A 22,809-nucleotide genomic window follows, 5' to 3' on the forward strand; every position below is an offset into this window, starting at 1 on the left:
GAGCCTGTCTTTGCAGCAGCAGATGATCTTCAGCCACATGCTTCATCCTATGCTAGCCCGTCATCCTGGATGACTCTTCTTTTTAGGTTGAATCAATGTATGGTAATATTTGCAGAGAAAACTAAGGAGGCATATTAGAAATCCGTACTAATGTAGATAACATTTTGTAAAATCAAATAAGATTGATCACCATCCCTACTTAATTCAGAGCAAAGGAAGGGAATCTAATTTTTCTATTTTTCCACACCTCGTTTGCTGTAATGAAAATGGCATTCTGATTTGAATCATTTCCAAGGAAATGATTTTCAATATTGTTGTCTGTGACATTTTGACAATTAAAATACATTTCTTAAGCCTACTGGAAATACTGCGATGCTTTTTCTTGTTTTCATTTTTTTTCCCCCAGTGGTTCTATCTGCTTGTTGCCTAGGAAACCATGACTGGGTTGAATTCTGTTTGCCTGGTTGTCTGACAGACTGGCAGAGTTATGGATAAAGTTCTTGGCTTTAGAGTTGTAAAAGTGCTACTTAAATAACAGAAATGTTTTATCAATATTAAAGTGCTTTATCTCCTCAATTAAAAAGCAGCCAAGCATTTGTTTGGTTTTCTTAAAATGCTAAATAGAGAATTATTGTTTTCCTTGATTATTGTTGAAATTTCCTGTTTTGTATACAAATTTGCAATAGGATTTGAATTGTCACAGTGAGCTAGTTCTAAAGATAGCACTTTAATAAAAAAAATGCTTCTGTAAATTTGTTTACTTCCTTGGGGAGTCATGTGCATGTATTATCATTCCCAAGAGGGACAAACATAAACATATTTCATGAAAAAATCAAAGAGGTGTTAGAAAATGCAGATTATTTTGCCCTATGTTTGATAAGTAGAAAAACAATTACTTCTATATAACTTTTTCAAATTAAAGTTAGAAAGTAGTGGAAATCACTCAGATCTTTTCTGAGTGATTAAAAGTTAATAGAACTGAGAGTATATAATTAATGGTTATTTAACTATACTTTTCTTTAGCTAAATTCAGTGTCCTATAACATTGCTTAATACTAAAAAAATTTCAGTGTTTTTGCATGATCCTGTGACCACTAACTCCATGAAGCTGTAGAGCCCTTGAAATGAGGCAAAGGTAACTGAGGAGCTGAATCTAAATAGCTAGTGTGGCTAGTGACTCCATCATCCGGGGACTTGATGGAAATTGCAGAGTCTCGGGCCCCATCCAGACCTATTCATTCAGAATCTGTATTTTTCATGAGGTCCCTTAGGGCTGATATGCAATGCTGTCTCTTCTAGAGCAATAATTCTCTTCTAGAGCAGTCTTGGCTGCATGTTACAATGACCTGAAGAGCTTGTGAAAGTAATTCCTGGGCTTCTTCCTAGACCAAATTTTCAGTATTTCTGATGGGGATCCTGGAACCAGCATTTTACAGAGTATTCCCACATCGTTTTAATGACTGGTGAAGTGTTAGGACCACATATATAACTCAAAGAGTATACAAACAAGTGTGACGTTTGGATGGGGAGGTCTTAAGTACTGCACTGGATTTTCCACTTTTTGTTGAGGTTAATATAGGAGTGATATATGTAAGAAAGAGTTAGTCTGTACTGAGTGCTAAGTATATTATCTTAAATTGACTAAACATTTGACTGAGAAGACTCTCTTGGTGAAAATATACAAGACTGTATTGACAGGCTGGGCATGGTGGCTCATGCCTGTGATCCCAGCCCTTTCGGGAGGCAAAGACGTTAGTGACATACTTTGTGAATGTATAGATTAAGGGCACCCAATTCATTTCTGTTAATCCCAGTAAATGTTCCTGGCATAGATATGAAGCACGAGCATTTTGTTTTGTGTACACACACCCTCTCTCTGTCTCTCTCTCTCTGTAATGTGCCCTTCCTTCAATGTACCACTCCCCATTTCTTCTCACAAATCCCCTAATAATAAAATAAATTGTGATGAATTTTCCGTTTGCTTGTCTTAGTTAAAGGGAACTTATTTCATTCTTAAAATTTTTTTCATGGTCTTTCTTTTTCCCTGTGAAGAACGATTACAAGATCCAAGCACGAGATGAGTCATTGTCTAATGAATAGTGTCTTTTCTTCCAGCTCTGACTTGCAATGTGGTTGAGTTCAGCTAATGTGCATTTACTGCACTCCTACCGTGTGATGGCAGTGATGGTAGATGTAGGTGAGAAAGGTGCAAATAAGCCAGAGTCTCTTTCTTTCAGTTCTTGGTGTTCCTGGATTTCATGCATACTGGATAGGAGCATGTTTTCTGTGGCTTGACTACTGAGGCTTGGATTTTTATCTCCACTAATTATTGTTAGATTAACTTTTGCCAGGATATCTTATCTCTGTAACACCAAGTCTTCATACCTATAAAATAGGAATACCTATAAAATGGGAATAATAATAGAACCTATTTTATAGCCTTATTCTGAGGATTTGATCAGTCATGACATTAAGGTTCTTAGCATATACATAGCCCATAGTAAATGCTCAACAAATGTTAGTGATTACAGACTTAATTGGCTTATTATAAATGATCAAGGCATGTTTACTTTTACATTACTCTTTCCTTAAGGAGGAGAATGAATGGTTTAGATTAGCTATGAAAGATCTCTGCACTTCGAAGGTAATATAAACAGACACGCAGCCATGTGTTTCAGAGCCATGAAGTCTTATTGCCGCCTTGGAGCAACCAGTTGGTGCCAAATGGCTTTATTAATCGCCAGTGTGTACAGGGTTGTGTGGTAAGGAATTAATTTGAAACTGGAACAGTTAAGACAGAGAAGTGGATAATGAGCCATCTGAATGTTTTTAAAGTGCTTCCGTCATACTCCCCCTGTAGAAAATAAAGCTTTTCAACTTCTGGCAGCATCCGATCCTTTACTTTGTTTTCGTTCCTAGCACTGATCTCCTCATGGCATGGTCTATGTTCACATGTGTATTCTTTGTCCTGTCCTCACCAGAATGGAACATCCTGGAGGGATTATTGGCCTTCCAGTTCAAACGATTCTTCTGCCTCCTGCCTCAGCCTCCCTAGTAGCTGAGACTGCAGGCGTGCACCACCACGCCCAACTAATTTTTGTATTTTTAGTAGAGACAGGGTTTCACCATCTTGGCCAGGCTGGTCTAGAACTCCTGACATCACATGATCTGCCCACTTCAGCCTCCCAAAGTTCTGAGATTACAGGCTTGAACCATTGTGTCCAGCTGTAGACATTTGTCTTTGAAAGAAAGACTTTTTAAAACTCCTTAGAAAGCTTTTAGTGGGGCGGGCAAGAGGCGGGGCCATGCGCATGGCATGCTGGGCTGGGAACCCGGCAGCGTGGCCGCGCATGCATGCTGAAGGGAGAGGTGGCTGCAGGGATAGCGTGTTCCTCATGATCCAGCGCCACTGCATCACCATCTTCACAGATGCCGGGGTGTCTAGCATGGTGTTTGAGTTGAAGTGCATCGTCGAGGGCATCCTCAGCAGCTGTACAAGGATGACCAGCTCTTGGATGTTGGCAAGACACTGGGCGAGTGTAGCTTCACCAGCCAAAGTGCACGGCCACAGCCCCGGACACAGCGCTGCCGGGCTTCCAGGCGGACAACGCCCTTGAGGCCCTGCACATCCCGTGATTAGGAAGCCCAAGGACACAGGAAGCAGTGCCCGTGAGCAAGCCGTGCACAGAGGGCACTCTGCCCGTCCATGAGAGGCCCACTTCCCCCAGTAAAAGAGATTTAGATGTCGGGGGCAAAAAAAAAAAAAAGGGTTTTAGTACCATGAAGATTCATGTGCATCCCAGTGCCTGTGGTCCCAGCTGCTCAGGAGGCAGGGGTGGGAGGATCCCTTCAGCCTGGGAGATTGAGGCTGCAGTGAGCCCAGATTGCACCACTGCACTCCAGCCTGGGTGACAGAGCGAGACTCCATCTCAAAAAATAAATACATACAAATATATAAATAAAAATAAATTCATGTGCAAGATGAAAAGCCCAGCTCTGATAAAAATGAAGTATGGAGATTAGAGTGGAAGTTTAACACCTCATAGTTGTAGAGAGGCTTGCTGCTGTGAAGTAATTGTTGATGGTCAACATACACTGGGATAATTATAAAATCTTGTAAAGTGCAGGAGCTTCAAACGCACATCCTGAGGTGACAGAAAACTGGCAAATGAAATTGGCAAATTGCTAGTCCCCAGGTAAGAGAAAGAGATTACACTTTTATATAGTATTGTGGAGTAAATGTTATAATAATAAAGAAATGGGGGAAATAATGCTCATCGAAAGTTAACTTGACAGTTACTGCTGTACTTGAATCCTTAATAAAATAATAGAAGACAAATGTCAAAGGAGAGGGCATTGAGCATTTAGAGAATATCTTCAATGCAATCAATAGTCAATGTCAATTTTTGAAAGACAAATTACTTGTTAGATGAAGTTATAATTTTAAAATTTAATTACATGATTGTTGAACTAAATTGGTAAAGTGGAAGTGATATGAGGAATTTGGTGCAGATATACCTATAAAATTATATGTGAAGAATTAATTTAGATTTACTCCCACTCAGATATTCTCATAAGGGAGTCAGCACTGCATGAAGGACCATAGTGCAAAATTAATAGTTAAAAAAAAAAAAAAAAGTAAAACCTAGATGGGATTTCTAGCCAGGGAGTTTATCACCAGTATTTGAAGCGGCAATTCTTTGTCCTTTTCCTGGTAGAAAACTCTTTTTTTGTTCTCTGGGGCCTTCCAACATCTGTAATTGTTTCTTTGCTACAGAGATTGCCCTTTCAATACTTGAGACAATCAATGTGAAAAGGCAGAGATAGATGGAAGTCCTGTATCTCTAGATGGAAATCATTCATTTTCTTAATTTATTTGTACAGTAACACTTCAACAAACATTTCTCAGTGTCCTTTGCTGGATTAAAAACTGGGGGTAGAATCACAAAATTTAATGAGGCAGATAGATGAGAAAGTACCAGATCTAACAAGTGAAATCAAGCATGATTTCACTTAGGCTGTAGAAACCTGTTAAACTTCTCAGAGATGGCAATGCCTGCCTGGCCGACCTTAGAAAAGAGAGTGGGTGAGAAGAGGGCCCAGAAGAGAGAACTGGGAAGCCTCTTTGGCCTTCTGTAGTTGCAGAGTGTTCCAGTTGAGTGTAAGGGTGCAGAGACATTGTTCAGCTCACAGAGGGTACTCTAATGGTATTGTGCCCCAAGCAGACCGAAAATTCTGAGTTATGACATCTAATTTGTGGTTTGGAAGAGGTATCATGAGTGCTTTGTAGAGGATGACTTGGAGACGGCCAAGCCTGGAGGGATAGAATAAATCAAGCTGAGAAATGATGAGGATCCGTGACTGCCAGTATGAAGTTCACATTTTTAAAAATCACAGCTGAATTATATATGTGTACATATATAATATATTTATTTTATATATAGCAATTATATGTATATAGCATGACATAGCCCTGCTGCCCAGAGTCACAAAAGGGTAACGGTCACTCAGACCAGCAGCACTGATGTCACCAGGACATTGAAATGCAGAATTTCAGATCCTGCCCACTCCACACCTACTGAAGCTCTTTAACAAGATTCCTAGGTGGTTTCTGTGCACATCAACCTTCCACAGTCTCTGACTTAGAAGACACTGAATTGCCTTATCCAGAACTACCTTGCTTGCTTTGTGACCTTCCAGTCACATTGTTTCCAATCACATCTGGTATAGCCATACTGAATTTCTTATAGTTTTTTTAATTCTCTTGAATTTCAGTGTCTGGCTTTTGCACCTGCAGTTTTCTCTGCTTGTGTATTCTTTTCCTTCTGCCCCATTCATCTGGCCAGGCACCACCACCATTGCCCTGAAACAAAACCAAAACAGACTGTAAACAAAAGATAAAATTCTAAGACCCCTAACCAACTTAATGGACCCATTCTTGGCCAAGAACATACCAAAGTAAGCCTGAAAACTAGTTCAGGCCATGATAGGAAAGGGGGATTGGATGTACCTTTTTATACCCTCCTCCCTTTGGAATTCAGGTATTACTGACCAGCATTAACATTAAAACAGGCTGACTTGTGCCTGTAATCCCATCACTTTGGGAGGTCATGGCGGGAGGATCGCTTGAGCCCAGGATTTTGAGACCAGCCTGGGCAACATGACACTGTCTCTACAAAAATAAGAAAATTAGCCAGTCATCATGGCGTGCACTTGTAGTCCCAGCTACTTGGTAAGCTGAGGCAGGAGGATCGTGTGAGCCTGGGAGTTCAAGGATGCAGTGATCTATGATCGTGCCACCACTCTCCAGCCTGGGTGACAAAGTAAAACCCTGTCTCAAAAGAAAAAAAAAACAAAAAACCCAAAACATTAAAACAGCCACCTTTAGTCTCTTTGTAGCAATAAAATATATAACAAAGTGACAGGTAGCTGGACCTTAAAGAAATCAAAGTATTTTACCCCAAAATCTATTTCTTTGATATATTTTGAAATGGCCTCGCAAATCTCTCTCGTAAGGAGTCTGGCACCTTTTTAAGTCTGATTAAAAATCATTTACTATTTATTCTCCCTGAAGCCTGCTACCTGGAGGTTTCATCTGCATAGTAAGAACCTTGGGCTCCACAACCCCTTATATTAACCCAAATACTCCTTTCTGTTTATTCCAGATCTTTAGATAATAACTTAACTCTTTCAACCAATTGACAGTCAAAAAGCTTTGAATCCATGACCCGGAATCCCTTGCTTCATTGTCCTAGCTTTCCAAGCTAAACCGGTGTACACCTTACATGTATTGATTAATGTCTGCTTATAACTTCTGTCCCCTAAAATGTATAAAATCAAACCGTAACAAATCACCTTGGGCAATTGTTCTTAGGATCTCCTGAGGCTGTGTTGGGGGCATATTTTAACCTTGGCAAAAATAAACTTTTTTTTTTTTTTTTTTGAGACAGAGTCTTGCTCTGTCTCCCAGGCTGGAGTGCAGTGGCATGATCTTGGCTCACTGCCACCTCTGCCTCCCAGGTTCAAGGGATTCTTGTGCCTCATCCTCCTGAGTAGCTGGGGTTATAGGTGCACACCACCACGCCCGGCTAATTTTTGTATTTCTAGTAGAGACGGGGTTGCACCATGTTGGTCACAGTGGTCTCGAACTCCTGACCTCAGGTGATCCGCCTGCCTTGGCCTCCCAAAGTGTTGGGATTACAGATGTGTGCCTCTGTGCCCGGCCTAAACTTCTAAATTGATTGAGACTTGTCTAAGATACTTTTAAGGGCCTGGCCTCTATGGATATGACAGTGAAAGGTGGGGTTGTCTAGGAGTGGGTTGCCAATGAGGAGGAAGGTCCTAAAACCTTGGAGGGCAGCATGGCAAACACAGTGACACGATCTGGCAGCCACGAAAGGAGCTTGTGGAGGAGTAGTCAGAGGCTTTCCACAAGAGTTGGCCTGCAGGAGAATGCGAAAGGTTCATAGGTAAAATTTAGCAGTTATTTTTCACTTGAAGTCTTTGCTAAAGCTCTTAAAGACAGTGCCTCTCTTAGATGTTCCTGTAGTGCTGTGTACTTATGAAGCAGCAGGATCACACTGAAGTGCTGGATAATGTCTGCCTTCTCCAGGGCACTGAAAACTTCACGAGGGCAGAGACCGGGTCTATGTTGTATACTATGAGATCCTAGGGGCATGGGGCTCAAAAGTATAGGTTGATAAAGGGAAAGACATTTATGGCACTCTTGGCAAAACAACAACAACAACAAAAACTATGTTAGTTGAGTACTGGAGAGGAGCAATGAAACAGCACACTTGTGTCAAAAGATTGCCTATGAGGAAAAAAAGCACAAGAGCAGTATCTGGAATGGAATCTGACAGAGGGAGTGGTATAGTTCCTTTAAAGATTTATAAGAGTCGTCCATTTAGCAAATATTTACCTAAAATTCTCATGCTTTGTGAAGTCCATATTTGTGACTTTAGCTGTTTGCTAAAATTTATTTGTAACTCCTAAATTAATACTCGGGGCACCTTTGTGCTCATTCATGAACATGTGTTGGATGGCAAACAGTTTGAGTCACTTGACTAATATGTTTCCAGTTGAGGTTGAAGAATGGGAAACTGCCTTCTTGCTCTGGTTTTCGTATTTTAAAAAAGTGTCCTTTTCATGGGCTATTTGGTGCCATCTTTTTCGTGCTTTTTGCTGGTGATTTTGCTGTTAAAATGGCGCCCAAGCATAATACCAACATGTTGTCTAGCATTCCTAAGCACAGTTAGTCTGTGATACACCTTCCGGAGAAAATATATGTATTAGGTAAGCTTTGTTCAGATATGAGTTATAGTCCTTTTGGCCCTGAGTTTAATCAACAATATATATTAAATAAGATGTCTTTATACAGATCACATCTAAGGCAAGGCTCTGTATTGAATGGTGAACAACAGGGTTGTGGTCAGAGGCTCTACCTAACCTTGTCATTCTCCTAGGAGCAATGGTTGAGTATTTGCTAATTCAGTGTTTACAGTTACTTTATATAACATAACTATTGTGCAAAACTAGAATCAACCGTATTAGTTTTCCAGGCACTGTTTTGGGCACTGAGGGTGAGACAGTGAGGAAGAAAGATACATTCTATCCCCTTGTGGGTCTTACATTCTAGGTGGGGCTGTTGGCCATATGGAAATAGAAAGGTAGCACATCTCCTGCTCAGCACATATATGAGGAAAAACAATATTATAAATAACAATAACATAAGCTTCCCCCCTTTTTTCTGTTTTCTCTCTCTCTCTCTCTCTTTCTTTTTTTTTTTGGTAGCAGTCTCACTCTGTCGTCCAGGCTTGAGTGCAGTGGCATGAAATGGGCTCACTGCAGCCATGACCTCCCAGTCTCAAGCAATTATCGTGTCTTGTCTTCCAGAGTAGCTGGGACCACAGATGTGTGCCATTATGCCTAGCTAATGTTTGTATTTTTTGTAGAGACGAGGTCTCACTATGTTGCCTGGGCAGGTCTCGAACTCCTGGGCTCAAGTGATCCACCTGCCTCAGCCTCCCAAAGTGTCTTTTTTCTTTCTCATGTTTTGTTCATTTTTGTTTATCATCTGCAAGAGAAACACATTTTTGTTTATTTTCTGAGATGGAGTTTCGCTCTTCTTGCCCAGGCTGGGGTGCAATGGCACGATCTTGGCTCACCGCAACCTCTGCCTCCCAGGTTCAAGCTATTCTCCTGCCTCAGCCTCCTGAATAGCTGGGATTACAGGCATGCACCACCACACCTGGCTAATTTTTTTTTGTATTTTTAGTAGAGACAGGGTTTCTCCATGTTGGTCAGGATGGTCTTGAACTCCCGACCTCAGGTGATCCACCCACCTTGGCCTCCCAAAGTGCTGGGATTATAGTCATGAGCCACAGCACCTTGCATTTTTTTTTTTTTTTTAATTTTAAGGAAAATAACTCACTCTTACCTGCTCACGTGCCCCTCTATCCTCCCTCTAACTTGCTTCTTTTTTCTTCTGTCAGTTTCTTTCCACCTTATATTCCCCTGGTCTCAGCTTCAGTCTCCTCATTGCTCATTAAGGTATGTTTCTGAAAGTACAAAAAGAATCTAGGAAAATAATTCCATAATATTCTCTCAGTGAAAGTCTTTGGTACCAGGTGTGTAAATACCTTTAGTTATTTTCATCTGGGCTTCTCATCGTATTTAGTGCTCTTCTAACTGTCCCTGTTGGACATTTACTAACATTTGCCTTTTACCTGTCCAGAGCCAATCACTGGGGAGTAGCAATCTGTTAGATTATTTGTTCCTTTTTGAATGGTCAGAGGCCTGGGGCAGGGGCTCACACCTGTAATCCCAGCGCTTTGGGAGACCGAGACAGCAGGACTGCTTGAGGCCAGGAGTTTGAGACCAGCCTTGGTAATATAGCGAGACCCATTAATTTAAAAAATAAAAACATTAGCCAGGTCGGGCATGATGACTCATGCCTGTACCAGCACTTTGGTAGGCTGAGGCGGGAGGATAACTTGAGGCCAGGAGTTCAAGACTAGCTTAGACAACAAAGTGAGACCCTGTCTCTACAGAACATAAAAAAATGAGCTGGGCATGGTGGGGGACACCTGTGGTCCCAGCTACATGGGAGGCTGAGGCAGGAGGATTCCCTGAGCTCAGGAGCTCGAGGATGCAGTGAGCAATGATGGTTTCACTGCAGTCCAGTCTGGGAGGCAGAGTAAGATGCTGTTTCAAAAAAAAAAAAAGATAGGAAAAATTAGCAGGGCATGGTGGTGTGTGCCTGTAGCTGGGCATGGTGGGGGGCACCTGTGGTCCCAGCTACATGGGAGGCTGTGGTGGGAGGATCACTTGAGCCCAGAAGTTAAGGCTACAGTGAGCTATGATTGTACCACTCTACCCCTATTTGGGAGACAGAGCAAGACCCTGTCTCAAATAAATGAATGAATGGTCAGAATGGGATTCACTTCAGAGTGATTTTTTTTTCCTACTTTTCTACCGTAAATGACTCTCAACAACTTGGCCCCATATTTATTAGTTTTGAAAATCACTAGGATAATGATGTCTAGTTAGATGCTAATCAAATATTTATTGGTTGAAGTAGCTAGATGGTATCTCTACCATAGCAAAATAGGGACACCAAAATATATGTAAAAGAGAAAAAGTCATTGTTGTGAACTGCTGCTTTCCGTTTGCTCTCTGGGTGGCCAGATCACTCCCTGATGTGTCTGGCAGGGGCTCAACTAACTTTTCCCCTGAACTGTACTGGCTTAGCAAAGGACCTGGGGATACTGCGTTTTTATGCACAGGATTCAGTAGCCAATGCCTATTTTGATAAGTAGCTGGTCATTTACATCATTGCCTCAGGCCAGGTCCTTCACTCTCCCCTGAGAGGCAGGAAGAGAGAAGTCAAAGGCTTTTCACCTCTGATGTCCATTTCTTATGCCCCTTAACTACTCTGTTCTACCCTGGGGATGAAAGGAAAGGAGTCCCTGAACACACACTGGGGCCTATATGAGGGTGGAGAGAGGGAGAGAGAGAGGGAGAGGGAGGAGGGTGATGATAAAAATAAATAAATAAAACAGCTATTGGATACTATGCTTATTACTTGGGTGGTGAAATAATCTGTACACCAAACCTGTGACACAAAATTTACCTGTATTAGAAACCTGCTGGGGCTGGGTGCGGTGGCTCACACCTGTAACCGCAGCACTTTGGGAGGCTGAGGCGGGTGGATCACCTGATGTCAGGAGTTTGAGACCAGCCTGGTCAACATGGTGAAATCCCATCTCTACTAAAATTACAAAAATTAGCCAGGTGTGGTGGCAGGCACCTGTAATCCCAGCTACTTGGGAGGATGAGGCAGGAGAAGAGCTTGAACCCGGGAAGCGGAGGTTGCAGTGAGCCGAGATCGTGCCACTGCACTCCAGGCTGGTGACAGAGCAAGACTCTGTCTCAAAAAAAAAGAAAAAGAAACCTGCAGATGTCCCCCTGCAGCTAAAATAAAAGTTTAAAATAAAAATAAAATATTGGAATACATCTATTTAAAAAACGAATTGGGAAGTATTTTTGTTCCTGACTGATATATCTTAGCCAACTTTAAAATATTTTGTTCCTGCTTTGTTGGGGTGTGTGTTTAGAGTGGATGGGTTGTAAAAATGAATAGAGTCGATACTTGTCCTGTAGCTGAATAACTGGCCGATGCTATTAAAAGTAGAAACAGGTGGGCGAGGTAGTTCATGCTGGTAATCTCAAGGCTTTGGGAGGCTGAGATGGGAGTTTCACTTTGAGGCCAGGAGTTTGTGACCAGCCTGGGCCACACTGTGAAATCCTATTTTTACAAAAAATAAAAAATTAATTAACCGGGAGTAGTGGTGTCCACCTATAGTCTCAGTTACTGGTGCAGCTGAGGCTGGAGGAGCACTAAGCCCAGGAGTTCGAGGCTGCAGTGAGCTGTGATCTTGCACTGTACTCCAGCCTGGGTGACAGAGCAAGACCTTGTCTCTAAAAAAACAAAAAAGGAGAAGCAAGGTGCAGTAGGAGAAAGAGGCAGAGGAATTTTACTAGTACGTCTGAGCTGGATCGTTTCCTTTGGTCCTCCACACCTGTCTGTGCTCTGCTCCATATGCCAAGAGGCCAGCCCCTCACACTGACTGTCCAGGCTATATGCCCTCTGCCTTGTGCCTGCAAGGACTGTGGCAGCAGGGCATTGACGGAAGTGGAAAGATGGAAAAGGCAGGCTTATTCAGCCTTGCTGGCTGTGGCTTTTGTGTAGCTGTGGCCCTCTGGGGAATGTCACAGCTCTCCTTGCCTCGTGTGAGCAGAGGGCACTATACCCTTTGTTGTCATTCCTTAATCCTGCCATGTATTAGAAACAGTCTTTCCGCTAAACTGTCCTCAAAGACCCCTCTCTGAGTCTGCCAAACACTTGCTGCCAGGACACAAATACTAGATCTGATGGGTTGGAGGAGGTGGTGTCATTTGAGGAGGACTTGTAGAGTACAGGACACACTGAAGTGGGTGGAGAGGAGGGCAAAGGTTCCTGATAACGGAAGTTCGAGCACTGGTGCACCATGCAGTTGTCTACTGTGGTGCATGTTCAGGGAGCTGTCTGTGTGGACAGGCTACAGGGCACCGGCAGTGGCTATAGGGGCTAAACATTGGGTGATAAGAAGAATATTATAGGAAATAATGTTAGGAAGGTACCCTAAGTCTCACTTGTGGCAGGCCTTGACATTGAGAATTTGCACCTGGGATTTTGTTTAACTCTTTGTGCTTTAAAAAAAATGTAAAGGCTGGGCGCCGTGACTCACGCCTGTAATCCCAGCACTTTGGGAGGCCGAGGTGGGCGGATCACGAGATCAGGAGATCGAGACCATCCTGGCTAACACGGTGAAACCCTGCCTCTACTAAAAATACAAAAAATTAGCGGGGTGTGGTGGCGGATACCTGTAGTCCCAGCTACTTGGGAGTCTGAGGCAGGAGAATGGCGTGAACCCGAGAGGCGGAGCTTGCAGTGAGCCGAGATTGCGCCACTGCACTCCAGCCTGGGCAACACAGCGAGACTCCGTCTCAAAAAAAAAAAAAAAATTTAAATTTGAGCTAATTATAGAATCTCATGCAATTATAAGAAATGATACAGAGAGATTCATTTCAATGGTAAGATTTTGAGAAAAGTTCCTGTTCTGTCATAACCACAATATTAACATTTATAGAACATTAATATCAGCCTTTATATAAAGTGTATACAATCTTATTCAGATTTCCTCTTGTACTCAGGTGAGTGTTTAGAAGATTTTTGAGCAGAGTGGTTATATTGTCAGCTTCAGAGTGAGAATTGTAATGGTATAGATTTAATATGCCTCAGAAAAATGCTTGGCTTTGGGGTGGAAACATTAATATGTCATTAGAAAATTGCATATATTCACGCCTGTAATCCCAGCACTTTGGGAGGCCCAGGTGGGTGGATCACCTGAGGTCGGGAGTTTGAGACCAGCCTGACCAACATGGAGAAAACCTGTCTCTACTAAATATACAAAATTAGCCGGTTGTGGTGGCACATGCCTGTAATACCAGCTACTCGGGAGGCTGAGGCAGGATAATTACTTAAACCCGGGAGGCGGAGGTTGTGGTGAGCCAAGATAGCACCATTGCACTCCAGCCTGGGCAACTAGAGTGAAACTCCGTCTCGAAAGAAAATTGTGTATATTTTTTCCCCCTTGACTTTGTTTTCCCTCCTTATGTGTGTTGGATTCAGTGCAACCACTGAAAACATCCTGTTACATACAGAAATGTATCTTAAACTTACCATTAAATCACCTGTTGTTTCAAGTGCAACATGGGCATCTTGTACTTTTGATATGTCTTATTTTTGTCCGGATAGCAATGTGATCAGATCTCAATTGCACAGGATACAGAGTCAATTACCAAGTACTCCCGATGCAGCTCAGTCTTCTTGGAGCATAGTGATTGACCTAGCCCTTAAACTATGTATGTGGTGCTCATTGCACTTATCTGTAAAATGTAATATTTCAGTTTATCACTAAGCATCTTCCAACCATAGTATCCTGTATTTATTGCTTATATAGAAAAAAAATATTTAATAACGAGGTGATAAGATTCATTTTTATATCCTTCTCTCTGAGTCATTTGTTGCTTTTCAAAGCTTATTTCTTGCCCTGCCTTCCACAAATTTCTTCCAAAGATTCTAGGAAATAAGTGAAATATGGATAAATACCTTTATGAAAAGGAGTAACACATATCTGAAGGTTGGTTTTGCAATCGTGATGACAGGTTTGTATCCCCACAACATGTGATAATAACTTGGTTCTTCCCATGGTTAGATGTCTCTTTAGGAAACGTATAATTGCCCTGAAGATGGGAGAGAGACAGTTTTCATTTTGCATGAAGAGTAATTTTGCTGTTTGTATCATAAGTTCTAAAAGCACACATGTAACTGCATATTATATTTAGATTCGATTAAATACCTAGATGATTTATGCCTGTCTTCTTGGCAGAGGTTTATTCATTGCTTAAAGTGGTTAAATAATTGAAAAAACAACTTGAAGAATGAAGGAAGAGAGACATTGGGCAAGTTGATGAGAAGAAAGGGTGGGATATTTAACGGTTAAAAATGTGTATGTTTGCCCTTTGGTATTTGCTCTAATTCATAATTAGATCACCATTTCTTCCACTTATTTAAAAGGCACCTTACCTAGAGAGAGACATCAATATTTACAGTGCATTACTGCCATGGAGAATTTCAGATCTTGTGATGAGGGTTTATTGCTGTTTTATCCCCTCTTCAAAGCAGTGTACACATCAAACAGTCTCCACACTCGTTCTGGACCCAGTGACATCGCACCAGTGGCTCATGCAGCAGCTTAATTATTGAAGATCCTTGTCTTTGAATTTTCTTTTTAATATTTCAGAGGATATACTTTGAAAATCTATATATTAAATAAATCAGAAGATTCTGGTATTATAAAGTTTTATCATATTTTAAAATGCATCAGTTTTGCTAAAATTTGAGAGGAGTGGCCATAATAGTGAACAAATTACCTTAAATGAGAAGCTCCTATTATTTCTAATTACTGTAATGAACACAAATTACATCAGATTATTAATAATGCTGAAATAGGCCATGGGCCCCAGAAATGTAGCAAATCATAGGTGAGAAGATTGTGTTTTATTCATCCGAGGCTAAAGCAAAATTACCTTCTTTATGCAATATTATATTTAGTCAGGACAGTTAGAGGTGGGAAACCTTTTAGGTGAACTTTTAGATGAATCAAGCAGTTGTGTTTCATGATTCATTTTGTTGATAAGGCCAGATATTTATACGAATGTCTTTCCTTAAAATAAGGTGAAACTCGTGAAAAGACCTCATGCCATTTGTAGCTACTACTGCACCATTCTCTAGAACTCTGTGTTGCTTGTCATACTTTGACCTGTTGGGAGCTACCCTGAGCATGGCTGCTGAGACTGCTTTGCAGTGCTTTTATGTTTTTTTCTAATACATTTTTCATAAATTGTTATTCTGTCAGGATGAGATTTGGTGGATGATCACTGGTTGGGGGTGTATGAACATGTGTACTCGCACCTTTTTGGTATTAAAGGGAAATTCTAAACCCAGCAATGCAGCCTCTGAATTTATAAATTAGGGATGGAGGCCCAGAGAGGCGACTGATGTGCCAGTATCACAGGTCTAGGCCAGTGGTTCTTAGCGTGTGGTCTCTGGGCCCTAAGGGATCACTAAGATCATTTCAGGAAGGCCGTGAGTGCAGTACTGTTTTCAGAGTATTATGAAAACCAATTTTGTGTTGTTCACTTGGTTGACATCTACATCAGTGGTGCCCAGGCCCTGAGGGGCAAAAATGTAGAGATCACTTGGCACAAATCAAGACAGTGTTGCCGGGCGTGGTGGCTCACGCTTGTAATCCCAGCACTTTGGGAGGCCGAGGCGGGCGGATCACGAGGTCAAGAGATCGAGACCACGGTGAAACCCCGTCTCTACTAAAAATACAAAAAATTAGCCGGGCGTGGTGGCGGGCGCCTGTAGTCCCAGCTACTCAGAGAGGCTGAGGCAGGAGAATGGCATGAACCCAGGAGGCGGAGCTTGCAGTGAGCCGAGATTGTGCCACTGCATTCCAGCCTGGGGGACAGAGCGAGACTCCGTCTCAACAAAAAAAAAAAAAAAAAAAGACAGTGTTACCAAATGTATTCTTTACCCCATACACTCACAGTGTTTTTAAAAGCCATTTTCACCCACTGTTTTTGATGAAGAAACAAAATTAATTACTTAAAACCTGACGCTTTAATATACAATTTAACATTTCGTGTGATGATGTAGGCATACAGCACTTCTCCAACATATGGAAGTTCAGTGGTTCCTTTTTAAATTTTAATTTAATTTTATTTTTGTTGAAGTAAGGTCTCACTGTGTTGCCCAGGTTGGCCTCGAACTCCTGGGCTCAAGTGATCCTTCTGCTTCAGCCTCCTTCAGCAGCTAGTGTTACATTTGTGAGCCACTGCGCCCAGTTTCTCAGTGGTTGTCTTGACTTTTATGCGAAGGCTTGATTTACATGGTGAGGTTTTCTCATGGAACAGCGTTTTCATTTGAAATACGGACAGAAAAACTGGTTATTTAGACCTGAGTGTCTGGCAAAGAGTTTATTAAAAATGAGTGACACAAGCCTGTCACTATGAGGCAAAAAATGGGCAATATTTGCTGCTAAAGATAAAAGTCAAACTTTCCAGGTAAAATTAGGTTTTGGAAAACTTATGCCCACTGTGAGCATGACTGCTTCCCAGTACATAAAGATATTTCTGATTAAATTGGCAGAGATATTAACATGTGATTTTCTGAAATAAAGAAATGTATCAACATTTGGAAGATTGGCATAACTCAGTAACTAATATTTTCCAAGTGACTAACGTTATGGAATTTTTCATGTGTAGAAGTTTAACTCAAAATGTGAGACAAATAGATTTTAATGTAACAAAGAAAGAAAACTTCACATTCATATTGTAGCTGACCTTGTAGAAACCACCACTGGTCGAGTTACGGTGTGGTATCAGAGAAGAAAATCTAAAATTTTCTGGAAAAGCTATTAAGATGTTATTCCCTCTTCCAGCTACATATTTGTGAAGTTCTGTTTTTCCTTTATATACTTTTTCATATGGCAGCTGAGAATGCAGAAGCAGGTATGAGAATCCAGATGTCTTCTGTTAGCAAAATGTAAAACGTTGCTGCTCTTTCCACTAAATGTGCTTTGTTTTATAAAATACAATTTTCATAAAATTGAGTTGTGTTAACATGTGATGGGTTTTATTATTATTAAAGTGAATTAATACTTATTTTAAAGTTGTTCTCATTTTCACTCCTAAAATGGTAAGTATCACTAGCTCTACCCTCCCATAAACAAAAACTCTTTGAGGTCATCAATTTTTAGAGTGTGCAAGGGCCCTGAGATCAGAGTTTGGGAACCATGAATCTAGTCCTATTTCCTTGCAGGCATGCTTTCCTATTTTATATATAGTACTTCCCCCATTTAACAATAGATTTTTTTCCTTTTCCTATCTTAACATTTCTGAAATTTGGATGTCTGTTACAATATATGTTTATGGCTAATGTAACGTTTCTTCCTCTTCCCCAAATGAAATCATACTATGAATTAAAATCAGGATACAATTTCTCAGTGCATAATTTTACTAGGAAAACAACAAAATTCTTCTCTTTTAAAAAACAAACTAACATTTGTATCCACAGGTAGCTAGAAATGGAACTTAATAGATCTGATTTCATAATTTGTGATTTGTGATTGAGCACTGGGCTCAGGAGCCTGAAGTCTTCGCTGGAAAACTGACTTTTCATGTCATCTCTCTGAGCCTCAGCTTACTCATCTGTGACGTGGGTCGCATGTTTTTCCATGTGTCTAATGTAGTGCCTTATTTAAATAAAAAAATTTCAGATCCCTCCATTTAAGTGGTGGGTTCTAGTACAATGTTACTAAACTGTATGTGCACGTGTGTGTATGTATGTGTGAAAACTCCATAAAAATGCCTTATGATTTTCATGCATCATAAAACCAAGAAGAAATCATAAACCAATACACATCCGGATGTGTAACAGAGATCCATCAGATAGAAGCACATCATTGTGAGAGATGAAGATGTCTTGCCGAGTCTAAATTGTAGGCTGTATGAACCTAGACCTGCCCCGGGATGGCATGGGGTCTTTTTATTTGGACCTGGGTTATGCTGCCTTTATGTACTATGATGACTCAGGTCTTACAGCACTTCCAATCTTAAGAAAACCTTGATTTCAACATGATTATGATGTCATTTGGCCATCCTTTGATGAGAAAATGCTGTTGAGTGACTGACTGACTGACAGGGCCTTGCTCTGTTGCCCAGGCTGGAGTGCAGTAGTACAGTCACAGCTCACTGCAGCCTCGAACTCCTGGGCTCAAGTGATCTTCCCACCTAAGACTCCTGAGTAGCTGGGACTGATGCAGGACATGTGAGCCCCACAGTGGGCCTTAGCCCATAAGGGTCCTTGTCTTTGCCCAGGAAAGAATTCAAGGGCAAGCTGGGGTTAGAGGAAAACAGCTTTATTTAAGCAAGAGTGTTGCAGCTCTGTGACTGCTTCTGCAGAGCAGGGGTACTCTATGGGCAGAGAGTAGCAGCCCAGGGGTTTTGCAATCATATTTATAGTCACTTTTAATTACATGCAGATTAAAGGGAAGTTTATACAGAAATTTTTAGGAAAGGAGTAGTAACTGGGACATTAGGTTATTACCACGGAAACGGTAGGTAACACCTAGGTGTTGCCATGGTAATAGTAAACTGACATGACAGCTGGTGATGTGTCTGATGGAAAACTGCTTCTGTCCCAGCCCTGTTTTAGCTAGTCCTCAGTTTGGTCTGGTGTCCAAGCCCTGCCTCTGCAGTCAAGTCCTGCCTCCTATGCTAGGACTACAGGAAAGTGCTACCACAGTCACCTAATTTTTTTTATTTTTTGTAGAGACAGGATCTCACTGTGTTGCCCAAGTTGGTCTTGAACTCCTGACTTCAAGCAATTCTCCCACCTTGGCCTCCCAAGGTGCTGGGATTATAGGTGTGAGCCGTTGCACCTGGCCTTGTTGACTTCTTTTATTGGGTCTTGTTCTTTCTCATCAGCATGGTAATCAAATCTAGGACTCCTTCCTGAATTTGACAGTGGACGTAAATGTAAACGTGGCACCTGAAATTGCATGGGAGTACTCAGTGACGAGGTAGTACAAATAGAAGATCCAGACTATATTTATTTTAATTTATTTTATCAATATTGCTGAAATGCAAACAAAAAGTTTAATGTTGGAAGAACTCACAAGAAGGGCTACATGATAGAGCATTCCCTGTAGCATCCTTCACATTGCAGTTTATGCAAACCCCACCCTATCCACGAGCTCCATCACCCACCATAAGAGACATCCCGCAGGTTCTGGAGCTCCCTGTGTTATTTTCCTCTTCTCAAATCCCCTCTTTTCTCCCAGTCCACATTTTACTTCAAGAGCTACAGGTATATAGAGATAAATGCTAGTTATTTCTGTCTGTCTGTTGCAGACTAACACATTAACTCAATGTTTCTATCTAGTCTTAAGAAGATAGTCTTAATTATTTAATTGAAATCATGTATGCAATGTATTCTCCTGAGGAAAATTTCAAACACAAGTAGGGCAAGCAGTTTTATTGTGACCAAGGAAATTTAGTATATAGTCCCTGAATTTATTGGGGGGTTGGAATATACTTTTATTTGATTATTTTACTATAGATATTGGGTACTGCTTTTGGTCCTGTGTCTGTGCTATTTTTTAAAGGCCTTCTCTTCTGAGTTAATAGTGCTTCTTGTAGACTTACACACAGACGGGTGACAGGAAGAGGGAGAGAAATTGAGGTGTACAGAGGTACTTAACAACTGAATAACTAACTAACCCTGTAATTGGAAAGCAACAGAATCTGTGTTCTAAAAGTTTTTAGTCTTTTCCTGCCCACCTCTCCCCATTTTGTTGCTTTTTGCTTATAGTTTTCAATTTGATGATTCTGGAAATTTTGGTTCCTCTTGGTAGAGAACTTTCCTTATAGTAAAGGCATTGTAATATTAATGCACATTGATTTTTTAGATGTGTATTTTTGCGACCTTGTTCTAAGAGTGACTATAGTTCTTATTGGTGTTTATTTTTATTTTGGGGGGTGTAAATTAATAAGCAGCAAAGACTGTCATGAATGTTTACAGACACTAAAATCCAGAAATTATTAAAATCCTCATGTTTATGTTTCTGCCAGCAAATTAAGATAGCCACCAACAGTATTAAATTCGGAGTTGACTAAATTTTTGCTCTAGTAATGTTGCTAAGACTGTGTTATTATCGAATCCTCATGATGTAGAAATCCGTGTTCAATTTGTTATTACTATGTTTCATATGCTTCTGTTTGCTCTGATAAGTTCTAATTTGCTTTCACATTGGAGACTATTGGATTGACAGTGGTTTAAATATAGCCTTCACTGTATATAAATAGCCTGTCTTTAGTTTGGTATCCTCCAGGTTTCCATATCTTTACCAGTGACCAGTGCACCAGTGTTTCAAAAATATTCCTCCTAGAATAAATGATGAGTTTCCTGCTTCATGTTTAAAGCTATGTCATTAGACCAGACGTGGTGGCTCACACCTGTAATCCCAGCACTTTTTGGGGCCGAGGCGGGTGGATAACCTGAGGTCAGGAGTTCAAGACCAGCCTGGCTAACATGGTGAAACCCCGTCTCTACTAAAAACACAAAAACTAGCTTGTCATGGTGGTGCACGCTTGTAGTAGCCTGTAGGTACTTGGGAGGCTGAGGCAGGAGAATCACTTGAACCCAGGAGGCGGAGGTTGCTGTGAGCCCAGATCGTGCCACTGCATTCCAGCCTGGGTGACAGAGCCAGACTCTGTCTTAATCACTCAATCAACTGTATTGTTCAAGGCTTTAAAACAAATACTTACATCTTAGTTTTTAAAAACAGAGTACTCTAAACATAATTTAAATTTTGTGTTATGTTTTTGAGTGATTTCACTCAGTTGCTGAGTGGAACTTTTAGTTCTGATTGCAGCTGTTGCATACTCTTTTCTTCTTTGCTTTGCATTTTTAATTCTGTTTCTTCTCTGCTGTGACAGTGATCATATTTGCCAGGCTGTTCTCACTGTTACTGATAATGATACAAGTGTTCACTTGAGTTTATTATTGATGTTGTTACAGCAGTTGCAAGCAAGCTCTTCTATGCAAATACATTTGCTAAAATACTACTTTTCGTGTCATTGTATATGTGAGTATATGACAGAAACTACCTGCAGATTAACATATTACTTTGAGTATTTTCTGTCTTAAGTATAAATAATGTATTTGGGCACTATGCTTTCTGATAATACTTTATTGAACAAAAGAGAACATTTTAATCAACAAAATTTTTCAGTAGAGCAGCCAAATGTCTAGATTCTATAGGTTTTTAAAAATTGATACATAATTTTATATATTTATGGAGAATATGTGATGTTTTGATACATGCATACCATGTGTAATGGTCAAATCAAGGTAATTAGGATATTCACACCTCAATTATTTATCTTTTTCTGTATTTGGAAACATTTCAAATCCTCTCTTCTAGCTACTTTGAAATATACAATAAATTATTTGTCAGCTATGTAGATTCTGTGTTTTTATTCCAGTAGATATGATTAAAAGGTAGGTGAAGTTTGTTTACTTGCTTAGATTTATTATTTTTTAAATGATTTATGTGATGATTATTTAGAAATATTGGGGTAATGATCGTAGTAATGGTTATTACTCTCTACTGAGTACACACTATATGTCTAGCACTGTTTAACCCCTTTATATTATTTAGTCCTTACATTACCCTGATGAAAGAGGTATTGTTTTATTTTCATTTGAGTTGGAAAGGACTAGAGGCAGAGAACAGTTAGGCACCTTGGCCAGGGCCACATAGATAACGAGGCGTGAAGTCCAAATACAAACCTGGGCCATTTTGCTCGGAGCTGACACTTGACCTCATCTCTTTCACCATGTAGTATTTTAAAGGACCTAAAAGAATTTGTGTTTAGAATAGTGACCCACTGTCCCCTTTTACGAAAGTGTAATTCTGTTGCTTAATCTTTAGGATTTCCCTACGTTCTCCTAACATGTAGTTTACCAACGTTAGTATCTTATTTTTTACCATAGTGCTTTTGTGTTTACAGATATGCCTCTTCATGTTCGACGCAGTAGTGACCCAGCTCTAATTGGCCTCTCCACTTCTGTCAGTGATAATAATTTTTCCTCTGAGGAGCCTTCAAGGAAAAATCCCACACGCTGGTCAACAACAGCTGGCTTCCTCAAGCAGAACACTGCTGGGAGTCCTAAAACCTGCGACAGGAAGGTAACCACCTCTGCTTGTTTGCTGCCATCCCTTGCCCCTCCTGACTTCTTGGTGTCCTTGATGAGTGTTGTGTCTTGGGTAAACCATTGGTTTCCAGGGCATCTTCATGATGGCCTTTTGTGAGTGTGGTACCAACTTTCATATCAAAGTTCAGATAGTCTCCTATTTTATATCACACTTGGATTTTCTGATGCAAATTAGTGCCATGTATGGTGTGCACTTATTAATATATCCATTTTTTGAATAGATTCCATTTCATATCATTAAAAATGAAAACATTCAACACATTGTGTGCCATATAAAGTCCCTTTCTTGCTGTGTCTCCTGGTTTCCTCTCCCATTTCTCCTCACAGGCAGCCTCTTTATTTGCTTTTTCTAT

General features: G+C 40.7%; 1 protein-coding gene across 6 annotated transcripts in view; it reads left to right on the top strand.

Annotated features, from left to right (window-relative positions):
* The window catches only part of PARD3 (par-3 family cell polarity regulator), a 705,675-nt gene that overhangs the window by 330,027 nt on the left and 352,839 nt on the right, over window positions 1–22,809 (top strand). For all 6 annotated transcript variants that reach the window (XM_030797833.1, XM_030797836.1, XM_030797834.1 and 3 more), the window contains exon 4: window positions 22,252–22,430. In XM_030797833.1, the coding sequence (XP_030653693.1) occupies window positions 22,252–22,430 (179 nt within the window). The remainder of the gene's footprint in view (window positions 1–22,251; window positions 22,431–22,809) is intronic.

The sequence above is a fragment of the Nomascus leucogenys genome, chromosome 18, assembly GCF_006542625.1.
Source record: "Nomascus leucogenys isolate Asia chromosome 18, Asia_NLE_v1, whole genome shotgun sequence".
Lineage (NCBI taxonomy): Eukaryota > Metazoa > Chordata > Mammalia > Primates > Hylobatidae > Nomascus > Nomascus leucogenys.